At 43.4% G+C, this 18203-nt stretch overlaps 1 protein-coding gene across 1 annotated transcript in view; it reads left to right on the top strand.

Moving 5' to 3' along the window:
* Nucleotides 1-268: 268 nt before the first annotated feature.
* CEP95 (centrosomal protein 95) overlaps nt 269-18203 on the top strand; it is a 410650-nt gene continuing 392715 nt past the window's right edge. Inside the window, exons 1-3 of the mRNA XM_069199921.1 lie at nt 269-467; nt 8760-8888; nt 9507-9614. Coding sequence (XP_069056022.1) covers nt 437-467; nt 8760-8888; nt 9507-9614 — 268 coding nt within the window. The 5' untranslated portion in view covers nt 269-436. The remainder of the gene's footprint in view (nt 468-8759; nt 8889-9506; nt 9615-18203) is intronic.

Genomic DNA, 18203 nt, shown 5'->3' with positions numbered 1-18203 from the left:
TAAAAGCAAATGGTTGAATGCGATTCTGTGCAAGCAAATGGTTGAATGCGACTTCATGTTCGGGAGACTGTGTTTAACAGCGGCGTCATCTTGATAAAGATTTCTGTTAAGTTCTAAGAATGCACCTACGTGGAGACAAATATATTGTACTTTTTACATGAGTTGAAATGGTTAAAAAGGAAAACTCGATACTTTAAAAATGGCCGCGAAATTTTGCGCTTTAACTAGCACGTCTTAACGCTCGCGACTTGTATGATGTCACGACGTTAAAATGCGGAAGCAAAGTTTCTTTCGGTTGGTAACCAATGATACTAAGCTTGTGTTTTAAATGCCAGGTCTGACGCCTTGGAAGGGCGGAGGCTTTCTTGTCTTCTGATTCATTGTAGATTTGCAGAATGTCGTCTGTACCTATATACATGAAGTAGAAGCTGTATCTATGAAGTCCGACATGGGACCGGAGGAGAAAGGTGGGTACTGCCAGGCATTTTCTTTCATTCACGTTAACCCTAGGGTGACTAGAATTTTAAAGCAAAAAACTGTGACATGTCTAAAAAATAGGAGGACTACAATTTTACTTCAACTGAGCGCACAGAATGACACCGCTCCTCTGCACAGAGTTCCAGAAGGGGCACCTAGAACAAACATAAAGTGCATTTTTTAAAGCTAGTATTATGCCTGTTAATTAATTTGCTTTCTTATATCGACTGCCAACTTTCCTTCTTTTTTGAAAACATAAAAAGACACCTCTCACCGTTTTGAGTGGACCCTCTGAAAAAAAACAAAAAAAACAGGACATGACAGGTGAAAAAATCGTGACGCTTGGTCACCCTAGTTTACCCATCGTTTAGATGGTGTCGTACATAAGACTGTTTCACATTACACAGTTCTATGTCTACCCACTTGTATGTGTTGCAGTGTATTTATGTTTAGACACATCACTGACACCTACAGCATAGGTTTCCTTCCGTTTGTAATACACGTCAAACAACCAGTGCAAATATGAACCTAAGGGAATGCCTGATCAAATGTGGTAAAGTATTCACGAATAATAAAATTGTAATGCATTTCGCTCTTAGAGTAATACTCGACCCGACAAAAAGTAAACAGTCAGAAAAGGAATTAACGATAATCTGAAAGAAAATGTATTGTATTGATATTCGAAAGTGGTTACACGGCGTTTCTTGTTATTGTGTGGTTCACGTAAGCGTTAAGCAGCTAGCTAACTAGCTGACAGTCTTATTGTTCTTAATTAAGTTTGTTTTATATGTTGGAATAGGCACCATTTAAACAGTGTTACCTAGAAAAAAGTAGTTTTCTTATAAAATTCACATGACTCATTCGAGGGAAGTCGGTGGAAAGTGCAAGAGGAACTGCGCTATTCGGAGAAGTGACAGTTGACAGATTTTAGTCTGCCTTGTCTCTGAGTCACTGCTTGTATCTTGCTAATGAAGAGGCCGGGAAATTGCAAAAGTGGAAGTTGCTTGAGAGTGAGTCACCACTCTGTGATGTTTGAAGGTGCTGTCAGTTTATTATGCGTGTTGAGTATTGCGGTAGGTCTCAGTGGCGCCTTTGGAGTCGTCCAAGCGGGGAGTATTTACTTATCTACCCTGTAAGAAGAATGGGTGATGCTCCACGGTTGTTAGAGCCTTCTGAGCCACCTGCACTCGAACCCCTCTTTCCCAGGGCTTCACTATTAGCTTTCCTTCTTTGCCGAGGTACCTAATTTTTGCTTCATAGAGTAACGTGTTCGTGTTAGTAAATTGCTATTAGTTTTTAACATAACTAGTATGATCCAACTAGGTTTTAAAGCTTTCAAACGTCACAAACTAGTAATCGCTATTTTTTATGACCTTCTTCTGCTCTCAGCTCTGTGAATGACCAACACATGTTTCTTTTGCTCACCCTTGTGATCTGGTGCCCTTGTTCATATTTTTGTAATAAATGTTGTACCACTTAAATTCCGAGTTTTCCCTGCTGTATCATGTTAGGATCTCATGATACTTTTGTATCCAAATAAAATTAGCTTGCTTTGCTTTAGACAGAGTTCTTTATCTTTAGAGCTGTTTGTTCATTACATGGGCATGTTCTCTTGCTCCTCAAGATTTCATAAATGTTCTTAGCAGTAGTCCTCATTTCGCATGTCTACGCTGGAAGCAAAAGCGTCCTGGTGACACTGAATAATTGGGTTATTGTGTAGTTTTAATGTTAAACCTCCCAGTAATTTCTGCAAAGATAATGCTGCAGAGCAGAAAAGATGCCCACAATCTGATTACTGGCAGTTTGATGTGAATATACCCAAGGGAGTAGCCAGAAAATTTAAATACTCTTACTTTGAACCAAGTCTCCGATAGTATCAAGCATGTGAACCCGACCCTCCCTAGAAGAGCTCCCTTTTCTCTTCAAAGCATCTAGCTATTCATCGTCCCCCCCCCCCCCAACCTTCTGATGATATCCACCATTTCATCTTCACAATCTATCATCCATTTAGTATTTCATCCATCATTCAGTCTTTCATCATTCATCCATTCACACATCCATTAGCAATGCATGCCCCATCAATATATATATCCTTTGACTTACACAACCATCAAGAAAGCCTTTCATCCATCACTTGATCCTTTTTGCCATCCATTCACTCAATTTCCATTTACGCTGGCAACCTTTCACCTGTCCTTCCATTACCCTCTCAGATTTCCATTTATTCTGGCACCCCTCCATTCACTTGTCCATTCAGCAATCCTCTCGCTCGCTTGCTCACCCCAGCATCCATCCAATCACTTTTTTTTTTTTTTTTTTTTACATTTCTTTCACCCTGCCTTACTTTCAACTTTCCTTCCTCTGAACCTTCCATCCTTCTTTCTCTTTTCACTCATCTCATGTTTTTCTTCCGTATAGCCTTTAATTATGAGCTTTTTGACTGCAGACAGGAGAAGCTCATAAAACCTCCCACCCCCGCTGCAGGGGGTTCACGGTGCTCCTGTATATAGTTATACTGACTAAATAAAAAAGGAAATGGTCCCTAAAAATGTTAGCTCCTTCCAGTGTTTTGAGAATTCACAATTTTTTATCTTTCATGTGGAAGGCCTGTTGGTCTGTTTAAACTTGGAGGAGGCTGGCCCAGTGTGTGGTGGGCACCTATGGTGTTACACCTTATACTGGGTCCAGGTAACCCTTATTAGATAGTGTTACAGTGTCCAGATAGCCAGGGCACTCTAGTGTAGCTGTGGTGAGCATTCAAGACTTATCTAGGAGGAGTGTGAAGCCCTTACAATACCACACTACTCACACAGTAACTTGTCACACCTGAAAGTAACCACACAGTTTTCCAAAAATAAAGGTACTTTATTATAGGAACACCAAACTAGATTACTATAGGCAAACCCCCTTCTGCAGGTAAGTACGCACAAAGTATACACTGCTAATGTTAGGAAATAACATATAATAGCAAAGGCCCTATAGGGGGGCAAACCATATACTAAAAAAAAATGGAATGTGAGAATGGTCCGCTACCCCCCCCCCCCCTCCCCTCCCCACCCTCAGAGAATACGGAGTGGCCATGTAAGGGCTGGGAGAGAGTGGAACACCAAGAGGTGTGTAGCTAGAAGACCTCCAGTGACCAGGAGAGGTAAGTTACCTGGTTGTCCCATAGGCTAACTTGTGGACTTGTAAATGAAATATTGCAATGGATGAAGGGGACAGAGTCCAGTCCACGCAGGAGTGTCCAGGTGGGGCATGAGGCAATGCCTGCCCTTTTGTGGGTGAAGATCTTGGTCGACGGTGATGGAGGAAGCCCAGCTGTGGAGTCCAGGAGCTGCAGAGGAGCCCCTGAAGTCACCTAAGAGCTGTCTCTCATCAGTTGCCGGATTGCAGATGAGTCTGTGGTCAGGAGAACCACCCACAAGCAAATGCAATTGGAGGTGTTGGAGATTTTCAGAGCTGAAGAGGACCAGCAAGGCCCTGGGAATTCAACCCTTTGGAGGGGAGTCCGGGCTGACCCTCAGAAGTCAGGGGAGCCAGCATAAGAAGTAGGAGCGCCCATGAGCAATTCACTAGCAGCAGGCACAGTAAGTCGCAGTGAGGCACAGACAGCACACATGAAGAGGAGTCCCACATTGCTGGAGCAGCAAAGAGGAGGTGTCCTTGCAGAGGTAGATTGCTGGGGGACGGGGCTACTTGGAGCCTAAAGATCCCTCAGAGCAGGAGTAAACAAGCCTTGGTTGCTGCAGTCGGGGTGCACAGGGGTTCTGTCTTGGAAGGGAAAGCAAGGACTCACCATGTCCCAAGTTGGACGGAAGGCAGAGAGGACCTGGGGACCCCTCAGAAGCACCACCTGTGTTGGAGAATCTTCTCAAGCACAGAGGACAGCAGATCCCAGCAGCCGGACGTTGTTGCCTTAGGTGCCTGCAGATGCAGGAGAGTGACTCCCTCACTCCAAGGGACATTCCTTCTTGAGGAAGTAAGGTTGCAGAGGAGTCCTGATGGAATCTTGCTAGCTGAATCAAAGGACCCACCCCAGAGGAAGACCCTAAGTAGCCCTGAAAGGGGGTAATTGGTCACCTAGACAGGTGACCACCTATCAGAAGGGGGCTATGATATCATCTGCCTGATCTGGTGACTCAGATGCTCCCAGAGGCCTCTGCTCACCTGGAGGCATAATCAAGAGACCCTCTGGAGGATCTCTGGGCACTACCACTGGGGTGGTGAGGGACCAGGGAGTGGTCACTCACCTTTCCATTGTACAGTTTCGCACCAAAACAGGGACTGGGGGCCCCTGAACTGATGTAGACTGGTTTATACACAAAGGGCACCAAATGTGTCCTTCAAAGCATACCAACGGTTTGTGGAGGCTACCCCTCCCATGCCATGTAACACCTATTGCCAAAGGGAGAGGGTGTTACCCCTCCGCCCCACCCCCCTCCCCTTCACCCAAAGGAAATCCTTTGTTCTGCCTTCCTGGGCTTGAGCTGTTCAAGCAGCAGGATGGCAGAAACCTGTCCTAGGGATGGCAGCAGCATGGGCTGCCCGGAAAATCCCAGAAGATTAGTAGGAGCAATGCTGGGGGTCCTCTAAGGAGTCCTTCGAGTGCATGGAATCATACAACCACTACTGGCAACAGCATTGGGTTATGGTTCCAACATGTTTGATACAAAACATGCCCAGGTTCAAAGTTACAGTTATGAAGCTGGACACAGGTAGTGAGTGACCGGTGTCCAATAAACTGGTCAAATAGCTTCCCTGCACTTATGAAGTCTAGAGTAATAGAGCTGGAGTTCGTAGGGACGCCTCTGCTCATGCCCTCACACAGGGGTACCTGCACTCTGCTGTCTGGGCTAGGAGGGCGTGCCATAGGGGTGAGTTATGGGGACCTGGTGCGGGGACTTGGTGCAATGACCTGTAGTGAAAGGGTGCATGCACCTTTTCCCGCAGGCTGCAATGGCAGGCCTGTAGACACATTTTGCATGGGCTCCCATGGGTGGCACAGTACATGCTGCAGCCCATGGGGACCCCTGGTGCCTGAATGTCCTTGGTACCTAAGTACCATGTATGAGGGACTTATATGGGGGCACCATTATGCCAATTGGGGGGGAGTGCGAAGTCCTAAGCATCCTCATTTTAAGGGAGAGAGCACAATCACTGGCATCCTGGTTAGCAGGATCCCGGTAAACGCACGGACAGAAGGCAAAAAGTGGGGGTAACCTTGCCAAAAAGAGGGTACTTTCCTACAGTTAGGTGTTTTTTTTTAATTTTATTTATTTATTATTATTTTTTTTAAGAAGGTTGCTTATTGAGCTCTATATTCACAATTATATTATTGTGTTTATTTATTCGGACGTGCTACCTGCTAACTTCAAATCTCTTGATTTATTATTTTATTATAAAGTACCTAATTGTGCATGATACTCTCATGCATTTTATTTTCCTTGTGCCCTCTTCCGTCCCTTAAGGCGGTGCAGCTACTCCTAGTTTCAAGAAGGTAATACAATTTCCCCTTTATCCAACCCTCTCAAACTTTGAGGTTATTACATATACAGAGTTTACAAGCATACCCATTGTTGATAGTGTCTCTTTAGTGCTGTGTAGGTAAGTTAAGTCCAATGTTCCTCTTCGATGTTTTTCAAGCTGCAGCAGTCGGGTCCACTGGTGGTGGGTCTGTGCTGTTGCAGAAGGGTATGCCAAAACTGACAAGTGCTTTTGTCTGTCCAGGTGATCGGAGATGGCTTGTTGACTGATGTTGCTGAGGGAGGTAAAGATCGGGTCCAACATGGTTTATATGCCAGAATGAAATCTTAGGGTTTAATGTGATTTCCAGTAGATCTAAATCATTTGTCTCCTGTGTTTACTGTTAAATGCAATGGTGGTATGGCAGTGAGAAATTGAATTCCAGTATTTTTAGAAGAGGTGATAAATTTGACTCATTTTGTGACATTTTATTCTAACCTCCTCTCCCTTCCCTTCTGTGGATAGTTTAGCAGATGTAGAGTTTTAGCAGCAGTGACTACCAAAAGTAAAGGAATACTGTCTTGTAAAGAAGTACATTTTAATATTGTTCGATACAGAAATCTACATATAACAGTTAACTTATTTTACTAGTTGACAGTACGAACACTAATATCTAAGAATAAGAACAACATGTTTCTTTCTACCAGACCAACAATCCTCCAGTCACATGGCATTTTCCCTAACAAAAGTGTCTGACTCAAATGTTTACTTATCTCATGGAGGGAGGCAAAAACGTTTTTATTGCTGGGTAAAGGGTTTTTAGCCATAAAACCACAATTATGTATTTCTTAGCCATTACATTTGTCAGGAGGTTAGACTATCTGAGGGCTTACTGTACCCTTGCAAGATTTAGTATAGTACCATCCTCATTTTTCCATGATTGTGCTAGTTCTGTGAACTCCGGGAGGGGCTACAGAATTTGGAGTGTTGCCGTGCCTGGGACTTTAGAGGGCCTAGTGTAGAGGACAGAGGCTTTTCGGAGACCTGAAAGAAAGTCTTTTCGTTTGCCATCTCTGTTTTGCCCCTGACGTTGGGCCGATAAACGCTCTGTACAATTGCTTTGTCTTAAACATTGGCTTACATTCTGTTTCCTGGTGGAATTAAAGGACAATCTGCTACAGTCATTGCAACCTTTTCTGCTGAAACCAGAGGGTCTAGTCGAGTGATTTTCATCAGCCATATGGGTGACGATGGATACTTTTGTCGAGCATTGTTTTCTGTGCAATAAGGAGGGGGATGCTTCTCAGTTTGGAAAAGGGATTCTGTAGGCTGCTGTTTGTTGGTACCATTTTTTTGTCTCGAGAAAGGGCCTGGGTGTGGTGATTCAGGGTCTGGTAATGGAGCACTTCCATAATAAGTACTGGGATGATTTAGAAGGTTGTTGGGTAATGATTTGATTACTTACAGCATTCTTCATCACTCCTAACCTGCTCTTCACTGTCACAAGCCCGTCGGCATTCATGCTCCTGTGCGAACCCAGACGCTCTTCGATTTGAGTACAGTTTACTTTCTGAAGGTTGAGAGTATACGACACCATCCTACCTAAGAGAAAGTGGGGTATTTTAGACTACTGACAGACGGGACCTCCTCATTTAGTAGGGACTGGTAGAAGGAAGAGCAGGACTGGGGTAACCAAGACTTCGACCAAGTATCTAAGACATCTGCAAACACCATGTCTTGTGTGCGCTCGTAGGACAGTACGTGGAGCAAAGGAACAGAAGCACTGGGCTGTTGGAGCTTGCACTCCAGGGCTAGTACAAAACCAGGTTTGCGTCGGAAAGCTCAAGGGCTGTCCGAGCATGCGCCCTGGAATGAGTCTAAAGGTAATTAATGCCCAGTTCCCTAACGAGTAGAAATTGTTTTCTTTTTGGTGTGATGCAATTTTCCTTCGAAGATTTCACTTTTCAGAAATCCATGCGGGCCAGCGTTACAGTAATGTTTGTCTCTATTCAAGTGCGTGACTTGAAAGAGAAGAAACACACTACCCTGTCATTATGGAAATTGGAGCTTAATACTATGGGACTATGCCTTTCCTTTGGCAACGTTGTCATGCTCTAGAACGTGCTCTATGAAAATAAAAATTACTTTCACTTGCTGAGGTGAAGGATAAGTTACTATGACTCCTTAGAAATGCATCCATGGTCTTCTAATAAAATGTTTTATGAAGGTTTTCTAGTTATTTTATAGTAAGTCCCCTCTCCCTAACTGTGCCTCGGTGTTTTTTTTTTTTTTTTTAACCCATCAGAAAAATACCACATTTGGATGAGGATACATGAGTAGAGCAGTTAAGAATTAATTAAAATGATCAATACGTGTACCGTGAAGTGTTAATTGAAATGGAGAGAGCAGAAAGAAACTAGTGGGTTATTAGTTTAAAATACTGAAAATATACCTTATTTACCGCTTTGCCTTCATGTGAAACTCTTTATTTTCCTAGTCCGTCCATGCAGAAATCTTGCCTAAATTGCGTTTTAGAAAAAATCAAAACCTCCCTCTGTCATCCTTGCTCCACCAATCGCCTTATGTTGCATATGTTTTTTTTAAAATTATTATTATTTTTTTTTTACCCATAGTTAAAGCAGTCGCAGCGTAAAATGACAGACTTCTAACTTTATTGTATGATTGATAAGGAATGTAATGCTGTTTAATTCGTTTAGTATGAAGCAGTTATGAACAATGCAGAGCCTCTGGGGTGAACCAAGCGTGCAAAACTAAAGTGGCTCGTAACAAGTTATTGTATCTTCCTGTGTATTTTTCAGAGTGGGCAGATGTTGCCAATGATCTTCTTGCAAAATGTCACATCCATGTAAAGGTGAAGGATCTCACAGAATGTGATGTCAACGTGTTTGTTGCACTCTATGAAGCTATTTTAGGAGAGAAAGTACCAGGTGAGTTCAAATGATTTGTATCTGATATGTCCTATGTAAAATAAATATATATAATCTGTTCAATAAAACAGTTATATAAAGATCTTGAAAACTGCTGTCCTGCGCAAGTCCAGGAGGGTCAGATTCATGCTAGATTTTTAGGATGTCTACATCAGACAAATGTACATATAAAGCATCTAAATGGGACATAGTTACATATTCAGTGGTTATCCTGAAAATCTGACTTTCACAGGCCTACATTAGAAACTCCAGGTCTACGCAGAGCCTGTCTCAAGAATAGTAGTTCTGGGCGTCCATGTCCCGGGCCCCTGGTGGTTGTTTAAGTGACTCAGTTTCTGAGCTGGAGGGAGGGAGGCAGGCTTCTCTAATCTGGCTTTCCTTTCTCTCAGGTCTCACATAAGAGTGAGGGCCAGACTCCACTTGGTATTTGTGACATAACGCTATCCTAGCTCACTAATAGAGTAAATGGTATCAAATGAGGTGGGGTGGGGGGCGACACAACTGCTCTCATACTGTTACAATGTACTGTGTATGTCATTAAACCATTTTGGACATATGAAAAGCCTCTGTGTTTCTTTGTGCTGATAGTTCTGCAATTTATTTTAATTCTTTGTGCAGATTTCTTTGTTGGTTCTAAAAGTCAAGAGGAGCAGGCACACAACGTACAAGCGATCATCGATTCTCTTGCATTAGACTATTTGCAGGTCAGCTTGTCTCACATTACTGGTATGTATATTTAATTTTGCCTCTCTCTCTTGTGTTATCGATTAACAGATTTTGATGTTGTTTTCGTTGCATAAATAGCAATAGTGCATTATTTTATGTTGTGCATGTTAATTTTTCTTAGGTTTGTAATAGTACAAACTGTGGTTTGTAGTATTAGTGTTACGTGCTAATGTGTTTTGCGCCTCCGCTGATTTTTCACCTCACCAGAAGCCCATTTGGTTCTTTACGATCTTTTCAAATATTTGAATATTATGTTTTTTTTTTTTGTTTTTTTATTATTATTTTTTTTCCCAAGTTTGTTTGTTATTTGCACTGAGCTTTATTGGTTTTGAACTAGAATGGTAGTGCAGAGTTATTGGAAAGCGTGTACACATTAAAATGCACTGTATATGGTGGTAACTGCAGGTTGAGAGACCTGTAGTATGCTTTGTTGGACATTAGACAACAATGCAATCCGTTTGGTACCCTAATGGCAGTAGCAGCTGCATGTTTTTTATTATGTTATGTTAATATTTTGAAGACAATTAGGTTTCTTGGCATTAAAAAGGACTGAATGCCATCCATTGTGAAGCACTTGGAAGTTAATGATTTTTAGTATTTCGTTTTTTGTCCTGAAACTGTACAAACCTGCGTTTAGGTGTAGGCCAAAAGGGAGATTGTTCCAGAAACCAGGACTAATATAGAAAAGGTTCTCAAGTTAATCGTTCCCTTTAACAGAATGGTACAATTGCCATAATACAGTACTTTTATTGAATGATATGACTCCAGTTTTTTCCACCAAAATGGCCACTCTGATGGTCCAGAACAATTTCTGAGTTGGTTCCGGAAAACCACGAAGAGCTCGTATTGGGGGAGAAAAATATTTGAATTTTGCTGCCTCAGGGATTAGGCTGGTGGCAGTATTGTGAATGATTTCCAGTCAAGGTAGTAATATTTTAACAAGGCTCTGTTTGAGCATATTGCAATAATATAACTGTGGTGGGACCAGGACAGGCACCCAAAGTGATATTCTTCCAGTGGTGAAAGGCTGCTGCCTTTGCCAGGAATTAAGCAGCACGAGTGCGGTGTTGGCAACCTACCGTGTTGTGATCCATATGAGTGAACAGGCCTTTTTAGGTTGAAGCCTACCAGACAGTGCAGCAGTATGATTTTCTAACATCTTGGGGACATTCAGAAAACTTCCCTGGGAATCCATCCTGTCCATTGCTTTTAATTGGCTTTGTGGTTTGTAAGTCACAGTTACTTGCTTTCTGTTTGCTAGCTACATTTGTTTTAGACTGTCCAGCTTGAGTTTGTCCTTTCCCTTACACAGACCTCTACTGTATCCTTCCTCCAGTATTGGATTTCTGTAAACTGCCCTTTAAATCTTGTTCTTACCTGGTCACATTTGCTATGCAGTCAAAGACCAAGGTCCAGTGGCATCCACTGTCTTCCAGGAAGTTTGGTGTTTACTTTTCTTTCTTTGACTTCAAAGTGAGACAATTTATGTGGCAGTCTTGTGGGGGGCGTGCTGGATAGAAGACTGTACAATGTTGTTTTTTTCCTAACACAAAAAAGTAAATGTCTATAAATGAACTGTGCAGATATATCAGAATTAGGACAGCACTCTATGCCACTCTCCATCAATCTAATCTGCACCACCGTGCACTACGCCACTATACTCTGCAACACTCTATGCCACTGCTCTCTAAGCCAATGTACTCTACACCACTCTACTCTGCACTACTGCACTGTATGACACTACTCTGTGGCACTGCACCCTGCCACTGAACTCTACAACACTCTATTCAGTTATGCTCCACTGGAAGCTTTATGCCATTGCACGCTATCACACCTCACTCTACTCTGCACCACGCTATGCCATTCTACTGCCCTCTGCACCAGTGCACTCTATTGCCAAAGCACTCTACCCTGCTACATTCTATGCCAATCTGCTCTTCAGCACTGTAATCTACTATGCACCACTGCACTCTGACACTTTACACCACTCTGATTTACACCACTCTACCCCACTCAACTATTTACCACTTCACTTTTCACCACTGCACTGGACACCACTCCAGTCTAGGCCACACCACTCTACTCTGCACAACTCCACTCTGTGTCACTCCTCTTTGTCACTGTACTCTGCAACATTGCACTCTATGGCACTGCATTCTACCCTGCACCACTCCACTCTATGCTGGACCACTCTACACCACCCTGCTCTGCACCACTTTACGCTACTGCACTCTACACCAATACACTCTACACCACTCTACTCAAAACCATTTCACTCTGAGCGAACTACTCTGCACAACTGTGCTCTGCCGCTATACTCTACAGTGCACCACTACACTCTGCACCAATGTATTCTACACCTATGTATTCTACACCTATGTACTTTACCACACTCTACAACACTGTACCCTGCCACTGTACTCTACATCACTCTAATCTGCGCCACATCATGCCACTCTACGCCACCTTACTCTACACCACTCTGCTCTGTCACTGTACTACACTCTATGGCAATGCAGTTTACCGCCATAGCACTCTACGTCACTACTCTCTACGCCACTACAATCTATGCTAATTCACTGTATACCACTCTAATTTGTACTGTGCACCACTGCATTCTACACCTCTCTACGCCACTTTACTTTGTGCCAGTGCGCTCTACTCCACTCTACTATGCATCACTGCATTCTTCACGACTGCACTCTGCACCACTCCAGTCTAAGCCACTTCACTGTATTCTGCACGACTCCACTCTATTCCACTGCACTTTATATTTTACTGCACTCTACTCTCCACCACTCTACCCTAAAACAATCGACTTGGTGCTGCTCCACTCTACACCACGCTACTCTGCACCACTCTGCTCTACACCAATGCACTCTTTGCCACTTTACCCAAAACGGATCCATTCTCCTCCACTAACTCTACGGTAACACTCCTATAGTCTGCTCTGCAACAATCCATGCCACTTCACTGTGTGCCACTCTAGTCTACATTGCTGCTCTCTTCACCACTCTACTATTCACTACAGTACTCTATGCCAGTGAAGTCTAGGCCATTGCACTATGCCACTACACTCTACAACTCACTACCCTGCAAGACTGCACTCTCCACCTCTGAACTCGGCAGCGCTCTTCACTGCACTCTATGCCACTGCATTCTACTCTGCACCACTCAACTCTATGCCAATGCACCGTATATCACTCCACGCCACTCTGATCCACTACACTATACACCACTTTGCGCCTCGGCGCTCTATGCTACTCTACACCTCTGCACTCTACCCTGCACCACTCCACTTGACGCCACTTCACTCTACACCACTGTGCTATACACCACTCCTCTGCACTGCTCCACTCTATACCATTGAACGAACTCTAAGCCACTAGCAATCTACTCTGCACTACTCTACTCTTTGTTACTCTAATCTACGTCACTGCACTCTACACCACTTTACTCAAAATCAAAGCACTCTACGACACACCACTCTGATGCTCTACTCCACTTTATACCACTCTACCCCACTCTAAGACTCCCTACGCAACTCCCCTATACCACTCTGTGCCACTTAACTCCAGTCTCTTCTACAACACCCGTCCTCCACTCTGCTCCACTTGGACACTCTGTGCCCCTCCACTCTACACCACTTGACTCTACAAAACTCTACTCCATTCTGTCATGCCACTATCCTACACTACTCCATGCCACTTAAGTCAGTGACCATCTACTCTGCGTCACTATACAGCACTCTGCTCCCTGTAGACAACACCCTCTATGCCACTCCACTCTACACCACTCAGTGACACTGTATGCCAATCTACTCTACTCTGCGCCACTCCATTCTAGCCACTAATTTCTACTCCACTCTATGCCCTTCGACTCTACAACATTCTACTCCCTCCATGACGCTCTACAACACGCCATTCAGTGCCACTCCTTGACACGCCATTTCATGCCATTCAACTTTATTGTAAACCATTTCATGACGTTACCCCACTCCATAACACTCCACTCGACTTTGACACTCCAACTTTAGCCATGCTGAACAGCAGAATTGCTAGTGTAGAACATGACTAAAACATATTGGCTAAGTTAATAACTCTTGCAGAGGCAAGACCTATTGGCTTTGCCAATTCTTGCTTCACCCGTATCACTGAAGTGAGGCCTACAGGCTCACTTATTTTAAGTTCTGCTGCTGTGTGTGAGATTAACTCACCCTTGGCCTACATCTGGTTGGTGTGTAGTGCTGCACAGAGCATTTGTGTTTCACATACTGAATATATGTGTGCTTGTGAATGGTACAGGATCAGGATGGTGCAGTGAGTGCATGTGATGGGCACATGTGTGCCTGTGAATGGTACAATACATAGAAGGTTCTGGGTTCCATTTTGGGAGAGCCAGGGCTGACTCGAGTAACGAGGGTGGAGGGGTAGGAGGGTGGATGGGGGAGGAGTTAGAGGAATCCCACAAGACAGATTTTTAGATTGCTGCATTCATGTGAGCTGGATGGGAAGCAGTGGTAGAAGAGAAAAGTAGGCTATTCATTACACTTCAAAGAGTGCTTTTTGATTATGAGAGAGGTCATTGGGAAGAGGCTAGGGCACATTTTAGGAAGGAAATGGAGCTGATAAGAGAATGATAAAGAGTAGAGGCCCTGGGGTAACCTTTTGATGCACATATCACTGTGACTGACATCAGTTGCTTCTGCTGTGACATATTAATTTTCGGAAGAAGGCTCAGGGTTGTGTGTTCACTGACTGAGTTTGGAGGGAGGGGACCTCCATGTTCTTTGCAGGGGGCCCCCTCCAGTTTCGTTAGGCCACTTATTACTACAGAAGTTCCTGGCACTGAACAAAACTTTGTGTGCCTATATGCTCCTTGGGAAAGAACCGAATGCAATCACATTTTAGGAAGGAAATGGAGCTGATAAGAGAATGATAAAGAGTAGAGGCCCTGGGGTAACCTTTTGATGCACACATCACTGTGACTGACATCCAGGTGTGAACCTCTAGTCACTCCCATGGTCTGTGTTGTGGGGCTGTCAGATTTGCAGTTGCTTCTGCTGTGACACATTAATTTACAGAAGAAGGCTCAGGGTTGTGTGTCCCTATGTTAATGCTGTTCAAACTTTTATTTATGGTTCATTCATTAAACGCCTTCATTAGGGTGAGAGCTGTAAATAAACGTTCTAATGTTAAAAAAAAAAAAAGTGTACACGCTTCTTTGAAAGGTTTTAATAATATGAAGCTAAGTATAATGCTCCCAGAATGCTCTCTGATTTAGATGCAAAAATTTGCAGCAGATTGTAAGCTAGAGTGATGGTTCTTTGCTTTCAAAATACAATGTTCAGAAAAAAGTTCAAGTGAAAACGTTTTGATACTATGAAATTTTAGGTGCTATTTCTTTGAAGTGTCATTTAGGGAAATGTGTTGATGCATGCTAGTATTTCCCAAAAATATTCCTAATGGAAAATCAGTGTAACTATTTTCAGCAAGATTATGGGAAGCATGAAAATAAACGAGTACTGGCAAAGTCAACCAACCCAACATTTTTTGTGAGTCTTTTGGTTTTGTCAATAAGTGTCTTGTTTTGACATGGCTTTTGTAACACTTTACTGTTGTGGGAGCTGCCAGGCTCTTAAAATTGTAACCAATAGTGGAAAAAAGAAAAAAGTTTTTGGTCTCAAAAAGTACACATTGCCACCAGTGACGTAAGAAAGGCCCTGCAGCCCTCCTCCAGGGGGCACCCTCAGCATAGCACCTTCCCTGACTGAGTCTGGAGGGAGGGGTCCTCCATGTTCTTTGCAGGAGGGGCCCCTCCAGTTTCGTTAGGCCACTTATTACTACAGTAGTTCCTGCCACTGAACAAAACTTTGTGTGCCTATATGCTCCTTGGGAAAGAACAGAATGCGATCACTCGCAGTAAAGCAAGCCGATAGAGAAATAAAGTTTAATAAAAACAAAGGGCCAAATTTAAGGATGGCCTTAACGCCACATTAGTGTAATTTTTCTGATGCTAATGTGGCATTAGATTGCCAAAAACGCTGTGCCATATCCACAAAGCATTGCGCCACTTTGGGCCCCTTTGCGCCACATTATGCATGCGCTATGCATAATGTATGTAAAGGAGGTGTTCTGGCACAAGGAGGCTGCAAACAATGGCGCAATGAAATCTACAAGATTTCAGTGTGCCATTTTTGGTGTAATTTTTAAAATGTTGACGCTATTGTACCTAATACTGCTATGATGCACCATATCTTAATCTTAAATATGCTGCACACCTGGTGGCATTAAGGGGGGGTGCAAGAAAAGTGGTGCTTCACAACCCCTGAGAAGGGCAGGGCAGAAGAGAGAGCACCTCAAAAAGAAGCAGCCCCCCCCCCACATAAACTTTAAAGACTCTGACTCTAAACCACATTTGGTGTCTTGAAATGGACCATAAGAAGGGGAGCTTGAGGCCCCCAAAATTGTCAACTGTGAAGCCAGTCAGGCTATGCGAGGAGGAGAAGCTCTGCAAGACTCCCGTCTGTTACCAGGATTGGAGGCCAAGGCCTGCCAGTCTCCCAGCTGGGTGAAGGGACATCACCCAGAGACTCTACACTACCTAATTCTGGTACCTGGTGCCTGTCTGCTTTCCAAGAGAAGTGTACCCTGTGAAGAAGTGAGCTGTGGAAGGAGTGGGGTCCAGTGGGGCATTCTGGCTATTGAATTCCTGTAGCAAGGTGTGGGGAGATTGCTACTCCACTGAATGGGTCATTGTCTGTATGTAGGGTTAACTTGTCAAAACCCATATACCAGAGAAGGGCCACCATGTACTTTGGTGCACCAATTGGGTCAACACGCATGTGTGTGGGTTTGAAGTTGGTGACCCTGTATGGCATGTGGGGCTGCTGTCAAGATTGTTGCTGTGCCAATCAGGCGATAGCCGGTGTACCAAATAAGGAATAAGGACGGTAAACCTGTTTGCTGGGGAAGTTGTGGCACTGGGAGAAGGTAATGAATGTGATCTGGTCTACAACACTCTCCCCTCCACCCCACAACCCGTGGGGCGGATCTCACCAAATTTATAAGCATAGGAGGAGCTTTGAGTAACTTCCGGACGCTGCGTCTTGAGGACTACATGAGAGGAGCTTGAGGACACCCTGGATCTCCCCCTCCTGGGCCACATATGGGGAACATACCAGAGACCGGCCTCAAAAAATCATACAAGTGTAACTAGACATGCAGGTTGATTAACTTAAATAATCTACTTGACCTAACAGTAATGTACTTGACCTGTGAAGGCGTCTCAAATTGTGTGAGCCTACACAAATATTCTGTTTTACAGAATCTTCTTTTTCTTCATTATCACATGAGTGCACCTTCAAATATTTCAGTACAGCATTTCTGCCGTACATAAAACCTCTGTTTGATTAAATAGGCTGAACATTTGCTCCATGTATAATAAGTATCTAGGCCACATATAGTGTACACATGAACCATGTCTTGTCTCTTAGTTTACTTATAGCATTGCCGTCAGGGCAGGAGTGTTCCTCAGTCTGTCTAAAAACTCACTTTTGAAAAATATTTTACTAAAGCACGAATTGCTAGCACATTTTCATTTACAGGCAGTAAATTTCGAAGAAATGTCTAAAAACCTTTCCACTAACTTGCATCTTTACTGAAAAAAAACCCAATATAGTTAACTGTAATCTGTGAAAAATGGGTGTCAGAAAACATATTTATCGTTTTGCACATCACCAAGTGAAGTGTTCTGATTTGTTTTCATCCTATTAAAATATTTTTTCCATCACACAGAAGTACAGAAAAATGGGCTTTCACAACTACTGACATTTTGAAGTGTTTGTGCAGTTGACATAGTTATCGAGGTTTAAGATCTCTTTTATGGATATACCCAACAAGTGCAACAACTTCCCACCTACATCCAAAGGCTGGTGGGGCAGTGGCATGTCCATTCAACAAGGAAGTGAAAAACAAGGAGAGGGGTAATTCAGGATGCAACATCCAGTGACAAATATTTGTAAGCTTGAGACATCTAATAAAGTGTAATAGAAGGGGGACAAGAACAACACTGGGGGCAAGTGTCAGGTTTCATACAATCAACCCCAAATTAAGTCTGACCGCTATCACCATGCTTTAGGCGAAGAATACGTAAATACAATGGGCAAGTCAGTTCCCGGAATTCATCCGTGAGATAACAAATTCAAGGCCCCCATGTCTTATCAAAAAGTGGCAGAAACTGTCACATCCAGAGTCTGCTTCTCCTACCTCAGTAAGTCGCATAGTTTATGCAGCCAGTCTGCAAAAGTTGGGGTTGAATCCGATCCCCATTGAGAAACCAAAAGCTGTTTAGTAACTCCACCCCCCTCTTGCCTACATAATGGCATGGACTTTAGTATACTTAAGAGGGTATGTTTGTGATTTTGGAACCCCCTATAGGACTTAGCTAAGGAATTGGGTAATGTCCGTGTCATAGATCTGATCTGTCGCTTGTAGGACATCTCACCATAGTGAACTAATTTTAGGACACCGCCACAGTTTGCATAAAGGTACCCGTCTGTCCACATCGTCACCAGCAAGCACAATCACT

The sequence above is a fragment of the Pleurodeles waltl genome, chromosome 7 (genome assembly GCF_031143425.1).
Source record: "Pleurodeles waltl isolate 20211129_DDA chromosome 7, aPleWal1.hap1.20221129, whole genome shotgun sequence".
In the NCBI taxonomy this organism is placed as follows: domain Eukaryota; kingdom Metazoa; phylum Chordata; class Amphibia; order Caudata; family Salamandridae; genus Pleurodeles; species Pleurodeles waltl.
Note: the sequence above shows the minus strand (reverse complement) of the source record. Positions and strands in the feature narration are given on the sequence as shown.